This window comes from Oncorhynchus masou, chromosome 1 (genome assembly GCF_036934945.1).
Source record: "Oncorhynchus masou masou isolate Uvic2021 chromosome 1, UVic_Omas_1.1, whole genome shotgun sequence".
Taxonomy (NCBI): domain Eukaryota; kingdom Metazoa; phylum Chordata; class Actinopteri; order Salmoniformes; family Salmonidae; genus Oncorhynchus; species Oncorhynchus masou.
Window position 1 is genome coordinate 21942680 of NC_088212.1, and position 23877 is coordinate 21966556.

Below are 23877 nucleotides of genomic sequence, written 5' to 3' on the forward strand. Positions count from 1 at the left end.
CCACATCCAGTGGACAGGTTGGCAATGACACGATTCAATCAGTACATTAATAAGAGTTTCACTAAAAGGATGGAATGCTTTCCCGATTCTATCACTAAGGCACCAATAACAGTCCGGATCTATTTACATGAATCTGGCAAAAATATAATGTTTTTCATATTTGAATGTTTCAAATTATGTGCAAGTCACTCTGCTTGGAAGGACATCAACTATGACAACGTTGTGTATATTTATTGTTGGCCTCTGCATCTGCATACATACTGAATTAATCCAAAACTACATCACTCTGTGGTCTCTTCTTGAACTTCAACCTATGACGAAAATAAAATCCAGCCATACGCTCTAATCACCAAGGAGATTGTCTGCTATCCACCTTCTAGCCTAATCAACACTGCTGTAACACTCCATAGTCTCAGTGTCTCAATGTGCGTCAATGATCAAAGCAGCTTGTTGGCTTGTTTATTTGTGCGCTACCTCCATAGCCCCTGAGGTAATAAACAAGCAGTCTCTTACATTCTCTCTCTCCATACAGAACTTCTCCCACTAGTAGTAGTTTGTAGGTGTTGAGTGGATAGTGTCTGTTTTTTTTGTTTTTTTACTCAAACTACTACATACTTGTTGGGCTTCCCCTCCAGTCCCACTAATCCCTCATATATTGGGCTCCCCCTCCAGTCCAACTAATCCCTCATATATTGGGGTCCCCCTCTAGTTTGGTCAGGTCAGTGGTGGTCCCCATAAACATGCTCTTTCCCCTCTCCAGCCGGCTTTTCTTGTCTGTCAGCCGGAAGGCCTCCATGAACTCATCGATGTCAATGTTGCCGTCCTGGTTGGTGTCTATGGTGACGGACAGGTCCGAGATAGCCTCGTCAGTGATCTCCATCTTTAAGAAGGCACTCAGCAGCTTCCACGTCTGACGGAAGTCCTCCATTGTGATGAACCCTGCAGGGAGGCGGAAAGAGGGGGAGAGAGAGTGAAGGGAGAGACAGGAGATAATGGTTGAGAGGAGAGAAGGGAAGGAAAGATGGAGGAGAGATGGAGAGCCAGTGGGATGAGGGGAGAGATAAGTAGCATGGCTGGCGTCAGTTGGCTGGGTGTGATACTGGAAGACCAGTGGGGTAATCCTAAATCAACCTACTGCTGACGTTAGCTTGAACACCCCACAGACAGACTACAGGGAGGTTGGCCTCAATAAGTACGGCATATGTCTGAGTGTACTTACATATGTACGTATGCAAACTATGTGCCCCAAACAAATAACACAGGTAACCGGTAGTTGACGTCACGTCTTGTGCGATCAAAACATTCACCTGACGAAACAACACATGAAATGAAGGCGGAGTAAAGGAGTATTGTTACCCGAGTTGTCTAAATCCACTATTCTGAAGATGGTCTCCAAGGTGGCGCGATGGCGGTACAGGGTCTCCAGCAAACCCTGATCGATGTGCTGCATAGGCAATCAAGGGGAGAGTTGTCTGTGAACACCAATTGTTTTCTATGGCATCAGGTTTTGAAATAAGAGGTGTGTCATGACATACAGCTGTGTTCCCACAGAATGCTATATAAACATGTATGCTTGGACAAGACAAACAAACACAATTAGCCTGTTGGGACAGAAGTATGTACATCCACAAGGATTTGATCAGTATCGTCAATATGAAAGTTAAATGACAGACGTAACATGCCATTACCTCCATTTGTGGCTCTTTTATGGAGAGTTCCTGGAACCACTCCTGGTAGTCCAACATGCCCCCCGGGGTCTTGCAGGTGGCCAGCTGAAAGCGCAGCATCCTCCAGGGTAGGCCTAGACGCAGCACACTCTCTACCGCCGTAGCCCAGTCATTCAGAGACACCAGCCCTGTGTTGGAAACAGGGAGGAGGGGACTACTTAGCATATATATATATATATATATATATATATATATATATACACACATATACACACACACACACACACACATATATATATATACACACACACACACACACACACACACACACACTTGAGGTCGGAAGTTTACTTACACCTTAGGCAAATAGATATAAACTCAGTTTTGCACAATTCCTGACATTTAATCCTAATAAAAATTGTCTTAGGTCAGTTTAGGATCACCACTTTATTTTAAGAATGTGAAATTTCAGAATAATAGTAGAGAGAATTATTTATTTCAGCTTTTATTTCTTTCATCACATTCCCAGTGAGTTAGAAGTTTACATACACTCAATTAGTATGGGTCAAACATTTTGGGTAGCCTTCCACAAGCTTCCCACAATAAGTTGGGTGAATTATGGCCCATTCCTCCTGACAGAGCTGGTGTAACAGAATCAGGTTTGTAGGCCTCCTTGCTCGCAGACGCTTTTTCAGTTCTGCCCTCAAATTTTCTATGGCATTGAGGTCAGGGCTTTGTGATGGCCACTCCAATACCTTGACTTCGTTGTCCTTAAGCCATTTTGACACAACTTTGGAAGTATGCTTGGGGTCACTGACCCATTTGCGACCAAGCTTTAACTTCCTGACGTCTTGAGATGTTGCTTCAATATATCCACTTAACTGTCCTTCTCATGATGCCATCAATTTTGTGAAGCGCACCAGTCCCTCCTGCAGCATAGCACCCCCACAACATGATGCTGCCACCCCTGTGCTTCACGGTTGGGATGTTGTTCTTCGGCTTGCAAGCCTCCCCTTTTTCCTCCAAACATAACGGTCATTATGGCCAAACAGTTATATTTTTGTTTCATCAGACTCCAGGACATTTCTCTAAAAAGTACCATGTTTGTCCTCATGTGCAGTTGCAAACCATAGTCTGTCTTTTTTTGTGTGCTTTTGGAGCAGTGTCTTCTTCCTTGCTGAGCGGCCTTTCAGGTTATCTCGATATAGGACTCGTTTTACTGTGGATATAGATACTTTTGTACCGGTTTCCTCCAGCATCTTCACAAGGTCCTTCGCTGTTGTTTTGGGATTGATTTGCACTTTTTGCACCAAAGTACATCAATCTCTAGGAACAGAACGTGTCTCCTTTCTAAGTGGTATGACGGCTGCGTGGTCCCATGGTGTTTATACTTGCATACTATTGTTTGTACAGATGAACGTGGTACCTTCAGGCATTTGGATATTTCTCCCAATGATGAACCAGACATATGGAGGTCTACAATTTTCTTTCTGAGGTCTTGGCTGATTTCTTTTGATTTTCCCATGATGTCAAGCAAAGAGGCACTGAGTTTGAAGGGAGGCCTTGAAATACATCCACAGGTACACCTCCAATTGACACAAATTATGTCAATTAGCCTATCAGAAGCTTCTAAAGCCACGACATCATTTTCTGGAATTTTCCAAGCTGTTTAAAGGCACAGTCAACTTAGTGTATGTAAACTTCTGGAATTGTTATACAGTGAATTATAAGGGAAATAATCTGCCTGTAAAGAATTGTTGGTAAAATTACTTGTGTCATGCACAAAGTAGATGTCCTAACCGACTTGCCAAAAGTGTAGTTTTTTAACAAGAAATTTGTGGAGTGGTTGAGAAACGAGTTTTAATGACTCCAACCTAAGTGTATGTAAACTTCCGACTTCAACTATATATATATATATATAAGAATACCAGTCAAACGTTTGGACACACCTATTCATTCAAGGGTTTTTCTTTATTTTTACTATTTTCTACACTGTAGAATAATAGTGAAGACATCAGAACTGTGAAAAAATACATATGGAATCATGTGGTAAAGAAAAAAGTGTTAAAACAAATCAAAATATATTTTATATTTGAGATTCTTCAAAGTAGCCACCCTTTGCCTTGATGACAGCTTTGCCCACTCTTGGCATTCTCTCAACCAGCTTCATGAGGTAGTCACCATAAATGCATTTCAATTAACAGGTGTGCCTTGTTAAAAGTTCATTTGTGGAATTTCCTTCCAAATATTTTGTTTAGTTAAAAATAATTTTGGTGACTACATGTGTTTTTTCACAGTTCTGATGTCTTCACTATTATTCTACAATGTAGAAAATGGTATAAATAAAATAATATCAAAGATAAAATATATTTTGATTTGTTTAACACTTTATTGGTTACTAAATGATTCTGTACATGTTAAATAGAAAATGTAGAAAATAGTACAAATAAAGAAAAACCCTTGAATGTGTAGGTGTGTCCAAACTTTCGACTGGTACTGTGTATATATATATATATACATACATACATACATACATACATACATACATACATACATACATACATACATACATTACTTGGTTGTTTTTTGGGGGGGATTAGATCAGCTATGAAATTAGCTGATAAAATGTAAGTCTATCAAATTACATTACTTGAATCCTTTTGGATTCTTTTTTTTCTACCACCCCCTGCCCTGGTTGGAGAACTCGAGAGAACGAGAACGAGTTCTCCAACCAGGGCAGGGGGTTGTAGAAAAAAAAGAATCCAAAAGGATTCAAGTAATGTAATTTGATAGACTTACATTTTATCTGCTAATTTCATAGTTGATCTAATCCCCCCCCAAAATAACTACAAAATAAGAGATATTATATCTCATGAAATATGAGTATAAACAATTAAAGGGTGTAAATGGTATTAAATCACATAAATCTTAATCCTTTGGGGGAATATTTGATCATGGCTATGTCAATTGATACGACACCTGTTTTGTCTTTGTCAAACTCTTGGAAGGCACTGACGAGGTCAGATTTGTGTGCAAACAGCTGTTCCCGCAGGACCTTGAGGGCTGAATGTTCCACCTTCCCCACACTGTAGTCCAGACAGGGAGAACAGATCAAACTCTGTCCACATCAATTTAATAATCTTCATTTTACTCATCTAAATTATTTCCCATTGTCTGTTGTAGCTTACTTTTTCCTGAGGGTGAGTTCTCGAGTCATACTGCTAGCCTGGTACTGAATCAAATAAGGCACTAGGTCTGGTCCCAATTTCACGTAGGCCCCTCTGTTGCTGCCCACTTCATAGTAGTTGGAGGCAGAGAACAGTGTGAGGACCTGTTGTACAAATTGTAAACAATACAGAATTACCAAACAGTGAAAAGCAGTGTTTTAGTTTCCAGAAACCTCTGGTACTGCACTTTCAAAGCACACAAATTTAGGCTGACTAAAGCAAGTGAGCAGCAAATGTAGGCTCACCGGAACTGATTACTGGCACCTGTTACTCTTATAGAATATAAGCTCAAAAGTATGGTGGAGCAACTGCTCCCTTCTGCCAAGTGAGATAAGACTTTAGTGTAGGCCTATGTCACGACAGGACAGTGGGCATAAATGGGACTTAGCATTCAAAATATGCCATTACCAAGGCCAGGAGTTGTTCCTGGCCACATGACCTGACTAGGACAAACCTGTGGCCCTAGTTATAGCGTATAAAGAGGGTCTAGAGTGTTTTATGATCAGGTCACGTCTCAGAGTATTGCTGATCTGACATCAGATTTGCTGTTTAGATCATGATGAATATGGTTATATGGACAGGTGGAAGTGTAATATATCCACACTCCTACTCTGAGACACTGTTTGGATAGAGGCCCTAGTCTTACCCATTTTATGTAATCCCTTAGACACCTTTAGCTTGACTGTTCTCACCCTGCGGTTGTGGCAAAACTCGTAGCCATCCTGCTTGCACTCGTGGGAGCGGATGATGAGCTGCATGTTGTGTCTGTCCAGGAAGTCCTGGGTGACGTCTGGCCCCCAGTAGCAGCCTCCTCCCCGCACCTCGTTGGGTATGCAGCCATTCTGAGACATGGGGTCACTCCACAGTAGGTCCAGAATCTAGTCATATAAATAATACATTGTAAAATTATTAGCATTTTTGTCAGACCTAAGGACTTTACAATAGGCTATCATAAGGAAATCAAAAATGACAGTAAACAAATGACTGGTATAGGGCTATAAGTAGATATAGAGGTGAGAAGACCATGGTTGTATCTCAAATGACACTCTATTCCCTTAACAGTACACTACTTTTAGCTAGTGCTTATATTATATCAGAGTATATACTACATACTGCCGACAATCATTCACCATTTAGGAGACAGATTTTCCTTAAAATACTGTGATGGATTCAGTTGAATAACTATTGTACTGTAAGACACATTAACCTTCATCATTGAGTTAAAGTGAAGAAAACAAAATGTAGTTGGCGCCTCTTGTAAAATGAGGGTTTGTCCTGAAAAGTGTCTGCTTGTAAAACAGATGGCAAATTGGAAAACAAGACTGTTATTCAGGTTGACGGATTAACGGTCCTCTGTTTTAGTCTATGACTAAGTAAGTGACTGTAGGCAGGTTGGCATTTACTGTCATGAGTCTTGCCCTGGAGGCAGCTCTGCAGAGTGGTGACTAACTGGCACAGCCAAAAAGTCATAAAACCTGATTTTAAACCTAACCCTAACCTTAACTCTAACCTTAACCACACTGTAAACCCTATTGCCTTAAACTAAGATTTTTGTTTTCATTAATTTGTATGATATAGAAATTGCAGCTGGTCCATCTAGCGCCTGCGGCACTCCAGGACCAGGGTTGCCTACCTTTGATCTAGTGGAAACCTCTCAGTTCCGGCTCAAGGGAAAGAATCATGACAGTAAATGTCAATCTGCGACATACACAAACAGAGCATAGAGCACTCCTAGTGCTGCGGTGGTGTTTAACAACCAATCATGAGTAACTGACTGAGTATAGAACCTGTATAGAGCTAAAGGCTAAAGTCGTCAGGTCTCAGACAAGGTTTACTGTTACTCATCACACAGCACAGCTCACCAAACCACCTCTCTAGCCTACAACACATCCCCAGCCGGAATTCCTCACCTGTTTCCACTCCTCTACGGTAGTGTCTACTGTGTCGGTGGATTCCTGCGACGCTGAGGAGACGGCCAGGTTATTGAGTTCCCCCTGACTGTGGCTGAAGCCGCCCTTGATGAAGCCGGACTGCCTCCGCCGCACCTCTATCTCCTCGTCAACGGTTCGGGGGACCCTGCCGGAAAAGTCCTGGAGTGAGCGGCGCTGGAAGCCATCCCGGGGTCCGAAGGAGTTGGCCTTGATCAGGGAGACCCGGCGCTGGTTGTTCTTGGTGCCTGACAGGTCGTCTTCCATGTCCAAGTCCACAGAGGACTGACTCACTGGGTATTGTGTCCTCTTCTTAGGAGGCCTCAGGGCTGACACGTACTGGGAGACGACAGAGAAATAGAGATAGAGAAACGGGGAGGGAGAGAGAACACAAAGGCATCATTTCAATTATATGAAATAATTTATTAACATTTACATCTGTCCTCTTTGTCAGTCCGTGGAAATGGACCGTTTTCCCTTTTCTTCATGTTTGTACAGTGTATGTTCCACCATATTTTTGATTGATTGATTGATAGAAACTACATTTGTCTAGAGAAAGTCTCACTTACTTTGTGTCTGTCCACTCTGGCTATGAGGCAGAGGTCCGTGGTGTTGGAGATGCCCCCATGCAGGATCAACACTTTCTGATCGATGACTGTTGCCAGGGGCAACCAGCTGAAGATCTTCTGAAGCAGCTTTAGGATCCTCTTGCCGTGCATCTGAGGACAAGGGAAATGAACTACAATTATAATTCATCACTGCATTGTTGAATAGATGAAACGAGTGTGACATTTTGTCCCTATATGTGCCAGCAAATTTGGGAATTGTGTTTAAAAAATGTATGTCAAACTGATCTGGCTTTCAAACCAGTGTAAACAAATAATCACTTTAGCTGTACTGTTTTGATGCATGTTTAGAATCTGGGTAAAGATCCAAGAGTGCATTGCTGTGTGGGCGTAAGTACAGTAAAGCCACTGATCATCCTGACTCGCTGTAACCTGTAACCGGCACATTGAGAGAACACTGATGACCTTAAGTCATCTTGTTTAGCAACCTCTTAATCCTTTAACTGGACGTTATGAGTCAGTGAGTGACCCACATTGAATGTGGAAATACACCCATTTTAAACTCTGAGCAATGAGCGAGCCAATTGCAGTTTATAGTTGTGATTCCAAGTTATCGAAGTATTAAATAAAGATACTATTTAGATAGCAAAGAGATTTTCCTGATGTTTTATAAGTAGGATAAAGAGGATTTAATGCCATATGGTCAACAAACTATTCTGAACATCCTGCACGTATTTACAGTCCTACATGAGACTGACATCAGACTTCAGTGAGCTTGTGGGCATGGCCCTAATTTGTGAGTTCTCTGTCACCTGGAGCTGCATGGCAATGGTTCAGGGACACAAGGATAGGACAATGCCCAAAGACTGGTCAGCCCTTCCTCCTCTGGGGAGCCAAAATGAACAGTTAAAGTTGGAAGTTTACATACACTTAGGTTGGAGTCATTAAGTTTTTCAACCACTCCACAAATGTCTTGTTAACAAACTATACTTTTGGCAAGTCGGTTAGGACATCTACTTTATGCATGACACAAGTACTTTTTCCAACAATTGTTTACAGACAGATAATTTCACTTATAATTCAATATATCACAATTCCAGTGGGTCAGAAGTTTACATACTCTAAGTTGACTGTGCCTTTAAACAGCTTGGAAAATTCCAGAAAATTATGTCATGGATATTGAAGCTTCTGATAGGCTAATTAACATAATTTGAGTGAATTGTAGGTGTACCTCTGGATGTATTTCAAGGCCTACCTTCGAACTCAGTGCCTCTTCACTTGACATCGTGGGAAAATCAAAAGAAATCAGCCAAGACCTCAGAAAGAAAATTGTAGACCTCCACAAGTCTGGTTCATCCTTGGGAGAAACTTCCAAATGCCTGAAGGTACCACGTTCATCTGTACAAACAATAGTACGCAAGTATAAACACCATGGGACCACGCAGCCGTCATACCGCTCAGGAAGGAGACGCGTTCTGTCTCCTAGAGATTAACGTACTTTGGTGCGAAAAGTGCAAGTCAATCCCAGAAACAACAGCAAAAGACCTTTTGAAGATGCTGGGGAAACAGGTACAAAAGTATCTATATCCACAGTAAAACGAGTCCTATATCGACATAACCTGAAAGGCCGCTCAGCAAGGAAGAAGACACTGCTCCGAAACTGCTCATAAAAAAGCCAGACTACGCTTTGCAACTCCACATGAGGACAAAGATCGTACTTTTTGGAGAAATGTCCTCTGGTCTGATGAAACAAAAATAGAGCTGTTTGGCCATAATGACCATTGTTATGTTTGGAGGAAAAAGGGGGAGGCTTGCAAGCCGAAGAACAACATCCCAACCGTGAAGCACAGGGGTGGCCGCATCATGTTGTGGGGGTGCTATGCTGCAGGAGGGACTGGTGCACTTCACAAAATTGATGGCATCATGAGGTAGGACAGTTAAGTGGATATATTGAAGCAACATCTCAAGACATCAGTCAGGAAGTTAAAGCTTGGTCGCAAATGGGACTTCCAAATGGACAATGACCCCAAGCATACTTCCAAAATGGCAAAATGGCTTAAGGACAACAAAGTCAAGGTTTTGGAGTGGCCATCACAAAGCCCTGACCTCAATCCTATTGAAAATGTGTGGGCCGAACTGAAAAAGCATCTGCGAGCAAGGAAGCCTACAAACCTTACTCAGTTACACCAGCTCTGTCAGGAGGAATGGGTTAAAATCCACCCAACGTATTGTGGGAAGCTTGTGGAAGGCTACCCGAAACGTTTGAACCAAGTTAAACAATTTAAAGGCAATGCTACCAAATACTAATTGAGTGTATGCAAACTTCTGACCCACTGAGAATGTGATGAAAGAAATAAAAGCTGAAATAAATAATTCTCTCTACTATTATTCTGACATTTCATATTTTTTAAATAAAGTAGTGATCCTAACTGACCTAAGACAGGGAATCATTTTTACTAGGATTAAATGTCAGGAATTGTGAAAAACTGCGTTTAAATGTATTTGGCTAAGGTGTAAGTAAACTTCTGACTTCAACTGTGTCTCTGGTACAGTATCCAGAACATTGAATATTGAATGTGATATAATAATACTATAGTATCCATGTATAGTTTCTATCTGAAACTTGTTCACTGAGGATACCTCTGATGCTATCTATATACAGTACCAGTCAAAATTTGGACACAGCTACTCATTCAAGGGTTTTTGTTTTTTATTAAACTATTTTTTACATTGTAGAATAATAGAGAAGACATCAAAACTATGAAATTACACATATGGAATCATGTAGTAACCAAAAAAGTGTTAACTTCATATGGCTGCAGGGGCAGTATTAAGTAGCTAGGATGAAAAGGTGCCCATTGTAAACGGCCAGCTCCTCAGTCTCAGTTGCTATTATATGCATATTATTAGTAGTATTGGATAGAAAACACTCTAAAGTCTCCAAAACTGTCAAAATGTTGTCTGTGAGTATAACAGAACTGATATTGCAGGCGAAACCCTGAGGAAAATCCAAATAGGAAGTTGCTTCTATTTTGAAAACTCCTTGTTCCATAGCCTCCCTTTGCTGGATTTAAAGGGATATGAACCAGATTCCTTTTCCTATCGCTTCCTCAAGGTGTCAACATTCTTCAGACATTGTTTCAGGCTTTTATTTGGAAAAATTAGCCAGAACGATAACATCGCGTCAAGTGGTCACATGAGTTTTGCTTGCGCAACAGAATTTGGACAGCCATTGTTTTCCCCTCTCCTACTGTGAAAAACATTTGCGGTTGATATATTATCGATTATATATTTTTAAAAACAACCTGAGGATTGATTATAAAAAACATTTGACATATTTCTGTGGACATTATGGAAACTATTTTGAATTTTGTCTGCGTTGTCGTTATCGCTCTTTCCTGTGGATTTCTGAACATAACGCGACAAACAAACAGAGGTATTTTGGATATAAAAATCATCTTTATGGAACAAACGGAACATTTGTTGTGTAACTGGGAGTCTCGTGAGTGAAAACATCCGAAGATCATCAAAGGTAAACGATTCATTTGATTGCTTTTCTGATTTTCGTGACCGAGCTACCTGATGCTAAGTGTACTTAATGTTTTTATCGTGCGATCGATAAACTTACACAAACGCTTGGATTGCTTTTGCTGTCAAGCATAATTTCAAAATCTGACACGACAGATGAATTAACAAAAGGCTAAGGCTTAGCTGTGCTTAGCCGCTAAGCTGTGTTTTCCTATATTGCACTTGTGATTTCATGAATATAAATATTTATAGTAATATTTATTGTATGTAGCGCTATGCTATTCAGCGGTTGTTGATGACACTTATCCCGATAGGGGGATTGCAGCCATAACAAGTTTTAAACAAATCAAAATATATTTTAGATTTTAGATTCTTCAATGTCGCCACCTTTTGCCTTGATGACAGCTTTGCAAACTCTTGGCATTCTCTCAACCAGCTTCACGAGGAATGCTTTTCCAACAGTCTTGAAGGAGTTCCCACATATGCTGAGCACTTGGCTGATTTTCCTTCACTCTTTGATCCAACTTATCCCAAACCATCTCAATTGGCTTGAGGTCCTGGTGATTGTAGAGACCAGGTCATGCAGCACTCCATCACTCTCCTTCTTGGTCAAATAGCCCTTACACAGCCTGGAAGTGTGTTTTGGGTCATTGTCCTGTTGAAAACAAATGATAGTCCCACTAAGCGCAAACCAGATGGGATTGCATATCGCTGCAGAATGCTGTGGTAGCCATGCTGGTTAAGTGTGCCTTGAATTCTAAATAAATCACTGACAGTGTCACCAGTAAAGCACCCCACACCATCACAACTCCTCCTCCACTATTCTCGGTGGGAACCACACATGCGGAGATCATCTGTTCACTTACTCTGAGTCTATAAAGACATGGCGGTTGGAACCAAAAATCTCACATTTGGACTCAACAGACCAAAGGACAGATGTCCACTGGTCTAATGTCCATTGCTAGTGTTTCTTGCTCAAGTCTCTTCTTCTTATTGATGTCCTCTAGTAGTGTTTTTTTGTTGTTGCAGAAATTCGACCATGAAGGCCTGATTCACACAGTCTCCTCTGAACAGTTGAGGTTGAGATGTGTCTGTTACTTGAACTCTGTGAAGCATTTATTTGGCCTGCAATCTGAGGTGCAGTTAACTCTAATGAACTTGTCCTCTGCAGCAGAGGTAACTCTGGGTCTTCCTCTCCTGTGGCGGACCTCATGAGAGCCAGTTTCATCATAGCTCTTGATGGTTTTGCGACTGCACTTGAAGAAAGGTTCAAAGTTATTGAAATGTTCCATATTGACTGACCTTCCTGTCTTCAAGTAATGATGGACTGTCATTTCTCTTTGCTTATTTGAGCTGTTCTAGACTATGTCTTTTACCAAATAGAGCTGTCTCCTGTATACCACCCCTACCTTGTCACAACACAATTGATTGGCTGAAACTCATATTTTTATTTATTTAACCTTTATTTTACTAGACAAGTCAGTTAAGAAGACATTCTTATTTACAATGATGGCCCACCCCAGCCAAACCCTCCCCGGGATCGAACCCTCTAGCATGGCCGGTTGTGATACAGCCCGGGATTGAACCCTCTGTCAGGACCCGGTTTCGAACCTGGGTCTCCGGAGTGAGAAACAGTCACTTAACCAACTGAGCCACGAATAGACAGCAGAACCCAGAAGATGAGGCAGACACAGCAGTACTTAAGACGGTGTATTTAATAAAGAAAAAATCCTAAAATACAAAAAATGGCAAATCCAAAAGGTGGTAGGAAAAACACAAAAAGACCTCAAAAGAAACTCACCAAAAATAAACAAAAACAAAAAACAGAATACCACAAGAACGTCACCCGGAATCGACAAGAGCACACAGAACACTAGGGCAGGGTGCTAACATACAAACACAGAGCACAGAACTGAGGGAAACAAAGGGTTTAAATACAATCAGGGGAAACGAGACACAGGTGCAAATAATAATGGGGATCAAGGGAAAAACATAGGGACAAAAAGCACAATGGGGGCATCTACTGACCAAAACCCGGAACAACCCTGGCCAAATCCTGACACCCTCTAGCACTGCCTCTAACACTGCGATACAGTGCCTTAGACTACTACCCCACTCAGGATCCCTAATTCCACAAATGAACATTTAACAAGGCAAACCTTGTTATATTAACTTCTTGGTGACAGGAGGCAGTATTTGCACGTCCGGATGAAATGCATGCCCAAATTCAACTGCCTGCTACTCATCCCCAGAAGATAAGATATACATATTATTAGTAAATTTGGATAGAAAACACTCTGAAGTTTCTAAAACTGTTTGAATCATGTCTGTGAGTATAACAGAACTTATGTAGCAGATGAAACCCAGAGAGATAAACCATTCAGATTGTTGTTGTTTTTTGAGGGCATTCTCTTTTCAATGAGTTTTCATTGGGAATCCAGATTTCTCGTGTACCTTCTTGCAGTTCCTACTGCTTCCACTGGATGTCACCAGTCTTTAGAAATTGGTTGAGGTTTTTCTTTTGTGGAATGAAGTAGCCCTGTTAAAAATGAGGGTCACTTCAAGTGTACTGTTTGTTCGAGGCACGTGACCAGAAAGGCAGCATCAGTTTGTTTTTTTCCTGTATTGAACACAGATCATCCCGTCTTCAATTGTATCGATTATTTACTTTAAAAAATACTTAAAGTTGTGTTACAAAAGTAGTTTGAAATGTTTTGGCAAAGTTTACAGGTAACTTTTGAGATATTTTGTAGTCACGTTGCGCAAGTTGGAACCGGTGTTTTTCTGGATCAAACGCTTGAAATAAATTGACATTTTGGATATCGACTAAATTAATCGAACAAAAGGACCATTTGTGATGTTTATGGGACATATTGGAGTGCCAACAGATGAAGCTCGAGGCATGATTTATATTTTTATTTCTGCATTTTGTGTCACGCCTGCAGGGTTGAAATATGCTTCTCTCTCTTTGTTTACGGAGGTGCTATCCTCAGATAATAGCATCGTTTGCTTTCGCCGAAAAGCCTTTTCAAAATCTGACATGTTGGCTGGATTCACAACACGTACGATACAAATTAAAGTCTGTGATTTCATGAAAGTTTGATTTTTATAGTAATTTATTTGAATATGGCGCTCTGGCTTTTTGCCAGGTGGGACGCTAGCATCCCACATATCCCAGAGAGGTTAATAACTCTAAATTAAGCATGTAGGAGTGCCTGTTTCTTTGTTAACCGCCCAACACTTTTGCTCATTCCCTGAACTTTTGGAGAAAATATCATATTCTTCTAACTATAAAATAACGCCACAGAATTCTAATATAATCTTGTCTGCTAAGTGAACTGGTGTAGCCCACAGCCATATAGCATAGCTAGATCAGGACCTAACATAAGGAAAACTCAGTACGCTATTCTTTTCTTCTGAAATAGACTACATTTTCTTCATATTATGTTTCTTTAGACCTCTAAAATAAATAATGCATTTATTGAATGGTATGGACTATGTCGCATGGATTTATTACACTTGGAATGTGGAGGTTCCGGGGGTCTGCATCAGAGGCTTGTAGGCTGTGTGGAAGCTAGGTGATGCTCAATGTGTTTGTTAATTAACGGTCAATTACCGTGAGACCGTTATTTGCTTGACAATCACCGGCTGATTTTAAATTTTGTCATCACCTCGGCCTTTATTCTTGAAGAATATAACTTTTTCCCGATGAGCTTAGTTCAACTCTATTACCCAATCAGAACCCTTCAAAATATCCATTAAATAACTTGGTCAGTCTTCACATCCATAGCTCTGTCTATTAATGCGAGAGTCTTTCTCCTGCCCCATTCCTCAGGCTTTTACCAAAGTGACAGGCAGACATTTGTTGTTATTCAAAGCTTTAAAACATAATTTTTGATCTCCTCTTGGGGCAACATTAATCTATTCTTGACTAAATATTAAAACTGTACCAACAAATGTTAAATACAGTATATAATCTGGTTAATACAGTATCCAGACTTAGTACCACGGGTATGTCTGAGGTACATGTGTGCTGCTATTGTAATAGTGCGAGGTTAGAACAGTTTCTATTGGGAAAGGGTGTGTGTGTGTGTGTGTGTGAGACCCATCTGGTATTCAGAGGTGTGACTGTGGTCAGGTCCCGTATGAGGACATGGCCTTTTGGCTTTGTGTCCCTCCACCAATGACTTTGCTAGAGTAACCCACTATCCTCTTCATATTCCGATTCTACCCTTCTCCAGAGGTGTTCACTCCCAATCATCATGCATTGGATTGGTGCAATGAAAGCATTGGATTGGTGCGAGCATTTCTGGAAGGAGTTTCCACCATATTCCTCACACCAGTTCATTCCTTTTAAATCCATGACGGGAGTGTGTAAGTGCACACTTCAGGAGAAGGGTAGAGAATCGGAACGCAGCCGATGTCCCAAAACAACCCCTTTTTAAAAATGTTATAGTAAACAGGAACACAAATCATACAAACGGGTCAAGACATCATAATGGTAATGTTGTTTTCTGAATTGATGAAAAGAATGATCCATGTTTAGTTAAACCAGCTCACTAAATGCAGTTGTACCTGTAATGGTTTGATAAGCAGATACAACTGTTTCCTTTGGGAACACAGCTACACACACTTCCTACTGTCTTGTCAACACTCACTCTCCACCATGATTACCAAGCCCTCTTTTAAATCATCATTATTGGCAACCTCCATATTTCTTACCCGTTGACACTAGCCAGACCAACTTAGAGACCGCAAAGCTCTGCACTCACCCTTCCTCCTTTCTCTTTGAGTTGTGCTGCCCCTCCCCTCAGCTCTTTCTCTCCTCCTTTGTCCCCCCCACATCTCCCTCCTCTCCTCTCCTTTGCCTCCCCACTCTCCCTCTCCTTGAGTCATGCTGTTCCCTCAAGTCCTAACCATAAAAGATGTGGTTGCCAGGCACTGGTCAGCCCATTTAGTAACAAGAGGACCTTGCCAGTCATAGATCTGTCTCTCTCAGTAAAGCCAGGTGGCACAGGAATGAAGGATGGCTGCGCCCGCGTCCCCTACTGCCCCCCCCCCACCCCACCCCCCCGGAGGACATTCATCACTAGGGGAATAGGGGATGAAGTGTGTCCGTGGGTATCCGTGTGTGTGCGTGCGCAAAGCTGAGACACCAAGGTGTAGTACTGTTGTGCATGACATGATTCAAATTGGCTTGACTATCACAATCACGTCCTGTCTGGTACAATATAAAATCATTATTTTTCCAACAATGGCGGTTTGGAAATGATGTTCCAAATTTGTTCACCCATGACCTAGTCAGAAGGTGAATTCACCAATTTGTAAGTCGCTCTGAATAAGAGCGTCTGCTAAATGACTTAAATGTAAATGTAAATTGAAATGCATTCCAGGTGACTACCTCATGAAATGGGTTGAGAGAATGCCAAGCGTGTGCAAAGCTGTCATCAAGGGAAAGGGTGGCTACTTTGAAGAATCTCAAATATTATACATATTTTGATTTGATGAACACTGTTTTGGTTACTACATGATTCCATATGTGTTATTTCATAGTTTTGATGTCTTCACTATTATTCTACAATGTATAACCTTCAGATGTTATAAATTGAATTAAATGCCTTTGCTCTCTCTCTTATCCTGTATCCAGTCCATGGAGGAAGGTTGTATGATCAATTCTCATTTCTTAGGCTTCTAGGCCTCTGGCCTAGTAATCATCTCTTTGTCCATGCTTTGCCTTGTAAATTAACCTTAGAATCTATATGCTAGAACAATGCTTTGTTGATCTCAGTATTGCCTTGTAAATTAAGCTTTATGCCTTGTATGAGAACCCATTCATTTTATAAAGTTATTAAATAATACTTGCTTTGATATTCACTTCTCATGACCATTCATTCATCTTAGTCAGCTAAACCCATAATAGTTTCTTATTTTCTTCCGGGGGTGGATCAGCTTTAATAGTGCAGATAGATTGTAGCTTTTGTCAATGTAATTGTCTGCATCATTTCCAATCCCCCATATATGTTTTTGTAAATATATATAATCTCAAATATAATATAGATTTTTGATTTGATTAACACTTTTTTGGTTACTATGTGATTCCATATGTGTTATTTCATAGTTTTGATGTCTTCACTATTATTCTACAATGTAGAAAAGAGTAAAACTAAAGAAAAACCCTTGAATGAGTAGGTGTGTCCAAACGTTTGACTGGTACTGTATGTATGATCTCTGTGGTTACACGTATCTGTACACATGTATACACACATATCTCTTTTAAATATTTGTTCCTTTATTATTTTCTCCTAACCCGACCACCCCTCCCCTAATTACTTCCATCTTATACATACTATATACATTTTATAGACATAGTGTATTTTACAATAGTTATCTTTTGTTTGTTTTTAATCCCATCCTTCAAATACCATCAACCCCTCCCATCTATTTCTGAAGCCCATCCAGTTCAATTTTGCCTTATATTTTTAACTGTGCTGAGTCACAAAATTCTGAACCTATATACAATTTACAGACACAGTATATTTCACATTAGTCATCTTGTTTTTAATAATCCCACCTTTCAGCTCCACTCAACCTCTCCCATCTATCTCGTAACACTATTCATTTATTTTACTTTTTTATTAGGCATATATTTTTCAACTGTGTTATGTTTCACAAAAGTTCTGAACCGTTCTATTCTCATAGTTGCTACTGATTGCAAATTAAAGATAACATTTTTTTCTAAAAGTATTATTATATTATTGAATCCATAATACTTTATTGTGCATGGTTCAACTGTAGTCTCTTGCATATTGCTAATTGAATTTATGGAGTCAGATAAACATTTTAATAGGTCTTATTACAAGTTGCATGTGAGGTATTTATAACATCATATGCACTGTATTATATTATATATTATTATAAAATATATTCTATATATTATATGCACATGTCAAATATTTCTGCCCACGACAAGTTCATCTTGTGTTAGTCAACACTTCACCAGGATGTGTTCTTTATTTATTTAACTTTTCTAAAATGAAACCTACCTTGTATTTCCCCAACACCTCCTTGGTGAAGCCATACCTAAACAAACAACAAAGAGATACCAGAGTTGAAAATATATGATTGTTTAAATGATTAAATAGATTGAATTGGTACATGATCAGTGTTTTGACTGTATACCTCAAGTTGACAATATGGTCTTCATGGTTTCCCCTGTTGAGGTGAACATCGTTTGGATACACGAGCAGGAAGGCAAAAAGGATGAGGAGAATCTCAATGGAATCTTTGCCTCGATCAACAAAGTCTCCATTGAAAACATATGGCCGATCCAATGATGGCATGCCATTCTACAGGGGAAACAATAAACACAACAGACTATGAACATCTTAAATGTAAATCTTCCTATCTCTTATGGGGGAAAGTTTCAACGAAAATAATGATTTCATTTCATATGTATTTAGCTGATAAATTGTAGCAGGTGACGCACAGTACCTTGTAAAATATCAACAGCAGGTCTTCAAGCTGCCCATGTAAATCACCTTGGATGAAACGATGCTGTATCAATACACTGATATAACTATTACAGTTTATAATTTACCAATATTTGTATAATTTAAGGTATATAAAAAAAAAACATTTGAAAAGGGTTGCTCTCCTCAATGAGGTGAATCGAGACAACAACAAAAAAAAACAGTGGTGATTTATTACTCACCACAAACGGTGATTTCTTTGCTGTGACAGGTGGAGATTCGACTGATGTTTGGCAGCTTTCGGAGTAACTTCCATGTTTCCAGGAGAAGTTGGAGAACGTAACGCGAGTGAAGCTGCTACTGGGAGAAACAGTTGTGTAGTGAAGGGGATTTGTGATAAAGCTAAAGCGCTATAGTTAGGAACAGAGAATCAATTGCATTCTGACTGTACATAAATGCACCTACTCTTTTATTCCTGAAGGCCTCTACCATGGCAGCCACTTGTTCCACAGTCAGAGGGAAGATAAGATGGGGACCTGAGTAGATCTCTGGCACCTCAATATTCTTATAGCAGAAGTGCCTCTCCCACTCTGTATCGCGGCACACTTCATTCTCTCTGAATATGTGGGAGATTAAGTTGCCTGTAGTGGAGAAACCACAGGTATAATATGACAACTTTCGTGAAAACAGAAATAAGGGTCCCAATTGTATACAAAAGCCACAACAGAAGGTCAGGGAAAGTCTTACGTTCAGTGCTAGTTGGGTTGAAGTTGTCCATGAGGTAGCCAAGAAAATTGTAAAGCTGCATAGAGAAGAAAGAGATAGACATTTTCTTGAGCAAAGTTTCACAAAGTATTCTATAAGTAGTTATTCACCAGGGGAACTGTATGATTGTGTTAAATTACTATGTATTAAACCTTTCCTCACACAAAGTAAATACTAATATTGCACTTTTTGGATGATTTATTTGCTATGTAAATGAAAGTGTATTAGCCTGCAATATTGCATTTTCTCTTAAAAAAACATATTTTACTTTCTTATTTTTTCTACGTTCATATGCCATGTCCTTCGAAGCAAAGGAGGATACTAATTGGAGGTTACACCATTATAGGGGAGAAGGGCTCGTGGTAATGGCTGGAGCAGAATGGTATCATATACATCAAACACATGGTTTGATGCCATTCCATTTGTCCAGTTCCAGCCATTATTATGAGCCATCCTCCCCTCAGCAGCCTCCACTGCTTCGAAGGTAGTGTACCAATTCATGGGGAACATCTGGGGGGAGGGGCATGAACCAGCTACCATGTAGTTGCAGGGCAAGTGCACTACCAACTGTGCCATAAAGTCTCTGGCAGTTGTACACTAATATACAGGGTGACTACAGGGTCTCACTTTGATCTGGGCCTGCTCCCCAGAGTATTCTATAGACTGGAAGATGTTCCAGGTGTATCTGCGTCTCATCTCCATACGAGCCACATACTGACGGTACCAGCGCTGGATCAACACAGCTGCCTTCATCGCTGTTGGACAGAATAGAGAGAGACCATTCAGTGCTAGACCTAGACCCACGAACATGCCTGTGTATGTTCATGCATTATGTGGTTGTATGTCTCTAGGTGGGTCACAACAGTAGAGTATTAGATATATAATCACAACAGTATTATAACAGATCATTGATTGCCCTGATTTATCAATGCCAGGTCAGGACATTGTGTAACAAATACCTGGACCGATTCTGGTCCCAGTCCACCCTTGCTAATGGGACACAACAACAGCCTTGACCTTTGACCCAGACTGACCCTGCAGTAAACATTCCATCTGTTTCCTGTTACCTGCTACCTTACAAGTAAACAACATCAACATAGAAGGGAAGCATTTGGGCTTACATGTGATGGCTTCATGTAGCATTGCAGATACAGAAAAATAAGAGAAAATACATTACATTATTTCACACACATACAAATAGGTTAGGATTTGAGGTAAAGGCGATAAAGTCACCATTATTCTGTGTATACTGCAAATTGGTCTACATTTTCTAGAGGGCAATGCTTTATTTTTGTAGAAATTGCTTGAACATCGCTAAAATAAAAAAAGAGCACACACATCCTCTAAAGGCTCCTACACATATATCCAACTACAGCCAACCCAACCGGCTATAGATCATCATCAATATTTAGTTGGCTGTAATTGGATAATTGTGTTGGAGTCTTTATAAAGCATGGAGAAATGGATACATTATCAATGTTTCTCAATCTCTAGTAGGTGGATCGGCATTGTTCCCTGAAATGGTTACCAGACAGAAATTTAGACAGCTCTCATTAAAGTGATGCTCCAAAGCATTTGTATAATATCAGCCAGTAGCTTTGAAAGTAATGCTCACTAGCCAAAATGGGTCCCCGAAAATGTTGCTAAATTGTGTAGTACATCATCCATTTCGTATGATATGTTACGAAATGTTTTCGCAATTCGTATGATATGCTAAGAATTCCAATTCATACAATATGTTACTAATTTGTAAGGGGCTGATTCAGACTTAGAAAATGTAGGCTTTTCTTATGCACTTCTCAGTATTTGGTTTTCAGACTTACCTTATTCAGTCACTTAGAGCACTCTGCAGGCGTGGTTACCTTGCACGATCGAAATAAATGTAATTCAACTGCTGAAAACCCTCCTACTTGCTGGCCAACATATTTTCTCGTAGAGTTTTCATTCAATAAGGTTTCCAGTACATTTATCTTGAGCCATCCCTTTAAATACGGTGTCCCTTTTAGTTTGAATTTTGTCAACAGACTCACTAGAATATATGGAGAGAGCGGGTTCAGAATATCAGGAATCCATGAAAGAAAGTCATATGCACATTCGTCTCCGTTTGACCACAAATTGGTAGATTAATAAATACTCTGATCTTGTAGATTATTTAATGTTAGGAAAGTATTTTTGTATCAGAAAAAACAGGTTTGGAGAGCCTTTATGCACAAAATATATTGATTAATCAAAAATACAGTGGTTTGACTTATCCTGAAAGTTGCCTTAGTCAGTTCTTCAACCCATGGTAATGTTGGAAGATAAGTCTATATAGAATTATAATGGGGAGAATAGTGTACAATAGTAGGCTATATATACCCTTGTCTATTGTCTGCACTTGCCTGCACTAACCACCGGCTTCAAACGGTTACAGTTTGGTCTGCGTTCTGCTCCATAACCATTAAATTAGCCTACATGTTTTTTTTGTCCACCTCACTAATATGTCCGACCTCAAACCTTGTTATCAACTGTAACTAATGATCCTCAGCAACAACCACATGGCCTTGATGACATTTACAGAGGAAGCAAATGAAAGTAAACAAAACAAAGTATGAAATAAAAATGTAGGTTATACCAACTAAAGGGACCTTACAGTAAATTGACAGTTGAATATGTGTGGTTATTAGGCCTACTGACAGTCGACACTGATAGTGGCTAATATTTATCATGATAGAAATATGAAATAGAGAAAGTCGAGATAGCCTATAAGTAAGACATTCGAGAGAACCCATCCCTGCAAGATAAAAGACTGTACAATTTTAATTCTGCATAATGGTACAGCATATTAACTTTGATGTGGGAAAGTTGATATGTTGCTTCAGTTTGCTGCCACAGTATATGAGTGGTTTTACATTTGTCTCCAGCGTCTATAAGATAAAAATATGTCTAAAACAAATGTCATTTTTATTTACAATTCCCTTATCCAAACGGATTACTCATTTACCTAGCTCACATCAATAGCTCTTATCAATTTGTAACCGGTTCGTTAGACCTTATTCATGGAATCCTCACATGTAAAGGTAATGGAATTATTAGGGAATGAAGTCAAGGTCAGAATACGGGGTATCTGCCACACCTTCATTTATTCAATCTCCACCCAAAACGAACAGCAGGTGAATAGCTTAATATTCTCATGCTTAAATTCAATGTCAGAATACGCATAGAGAGAAAAGTGTATAAAAGGGAATTGCTTTCCTTTTACGCTGCTCCCTATTTTGGTAAAAGCTGAGGGATGGGGCTGGAGAAATGTAACCACTCTCAAATACATAGGCAGGGCTATGGATGCAAGGACTAACAATCCATGATATCAAAATTATAGTTTTAACCATGTTTTGCGGTTACATAGTGTTTGTTTACATTTACTTTATTGCAAACATTGGAGTTAAACAAGCTTATATTTTCTGATGGGGTACTACAGTTGAACTAAGCTCACGAGGCATTAATATGTTATACTCTTCAAGAATCAATGGATACATACTGTATAACTAATTTATAAGTAAAAAAATAACTAATTATGTAGCAACTGCCCCTTTAACTCGGGCGATCACAGACTGCATCTTAATAGATTTGATGTAAACCGTCCTCAGATTAGGAGGAACCATATGGTTCCTGGGACAAAAATAGTTTGAGAAAGACTGATAGATATGGCACTGGACTCTGAGTTTACCTGCGACGATTGCAACTTCCATTATTTTGAGAAATGAGAAATAGAGGGGTGTATGGTTAGAATATCTATCTTACTGAAGTTGATAAACAGAATACAACATTTTTAAATAATTTACAGGAAATCATTATCAGTGGATGCTTTTTTCTATCCTTCCTGATGTATTGTGGTTATGATACATTTCATATGTCAACACCAATGACATTTTAGCAGCTGATCTTATTCAGTCTGACTTACAGGAACAGTTAGGGTTAAGTCTTACCCAAGGGCAAATCAACAGATTTTTCACCAAGTCAGCTCAGGGATCTGAACTAGCATCCTTTCAGTTAGTGGACAAACACTCTTAAAAGCTAAGCTACCTGCTAGCCTATGACACAAGTAAGATGTAAACATGATTCATGCTTGTAGAGCAGTGGTATTCAAAACTTTTCAGTGGAGACCCAACTGAAAATAATTTCTTTAATTTCCATTTTTTCCCCAAGAATTTCTCATGACCCCATCCCACTCAATTCTAATTAAACAAAACTAAACAAATAATTACATTAACTCAATCTCATTTATTTTTTCAAATGACCGTTCTCAAAAACGTTTATATATGGTCCCATACAATAATCTGTACTCCTTATTTCTTGTATTTTATTTTTTTAAATATTTTTGCGACCCCACTGCAGTATCCCCACGACCCCGACTTTGAATACCACTGTTGTAGAACATAAAGACCAGTGAACAAGACTCCCAACTGTCAGGTTAGGCCTACCTTTTCCCCCCTTTTTTGTATGGAACTTGTTCGACTTTGCGACGCCACATCCCATGGTTATTCCTGTCAGGAATGGTTATTCCTGTCAGGCAAACATATAAAGAATCACAATTTATAGAAACTGGGCCATGTCACACTGCCAAACACTGAAAGACCAAAATAGATCCGACCCAGACAAACATGTCCACTACACAGAAACCAATGAGAGCATGGTGATAATGTTCCCTGAGACAACATTTTAATCTTGTTATCTTCTGGCCCACCTCG

The 23877-nt window shown here is 39.7% G+C and overlaps 1 protein-coding gene across 1 annotated transcript; it reads right to left on the minus strand.

Annotated features, from left to right (window-relative positions):
* Window positions 1–685: 685 nt before the first annotated feature.
* On the minus strand, window positions 686–23668 carry ppef2a (protein phosphatase with EF-hand domain 2a). The gene is made up of 17 exons (XM_064977453.1): window positions 23611–23668; window positions 20272–20280; window positions 19778–19905; window positions 19133–19187; window positions 18851–19026; window positions 18628–18742; window positions 18408–18454; window positions 18096–18262; window positions 17960–17996; window positions 7392–7541; window positions 6805–7161; window positions 5587–5772; window positions 4856–4998; window positions 4647–4753; window positions 1689–1855; window positions 1357–1444; window positions 686–939 (listed from the first exon to the last, which is right to left on the minus strand). Exons 1-17 carry the CDS (start codon window positions 23663–23665, stop codon window positions 686–688), a joined length of 2241 nt encoding a protein of 746 aa, XP_064833525.1. The 5' UTR covers window positions 23666–23668.
* Between the last annotated feature and the right edge of the window lie 209 nt (window positions 23669–23877).

Bases quoted from the DNA above. Each gene is read 5' to 3' on its own strand.
- ppef2a (XM_064977453.1), bottom strand. From the start codon at position 23,665: ATGGGATGTGGCGTCGCAAAGTCGAACAAGTTCCATACAAAAAAGGGG. The intron at 19,188-19,777 runs GTGAGACCCTGT...TTCTCTATGCAG, and splicing joins GGGAGCAGGCCCAGATCAAA to CTTTACAATTTTCTTGGCTA. The intron at 7,542-17,959 runs GTAGGTTTCATT...CCTTGTCCTCAG, and splicing joins AGGTGTTGGGGAAATACAAG to ATGCACGGCAAGAGGATCCT.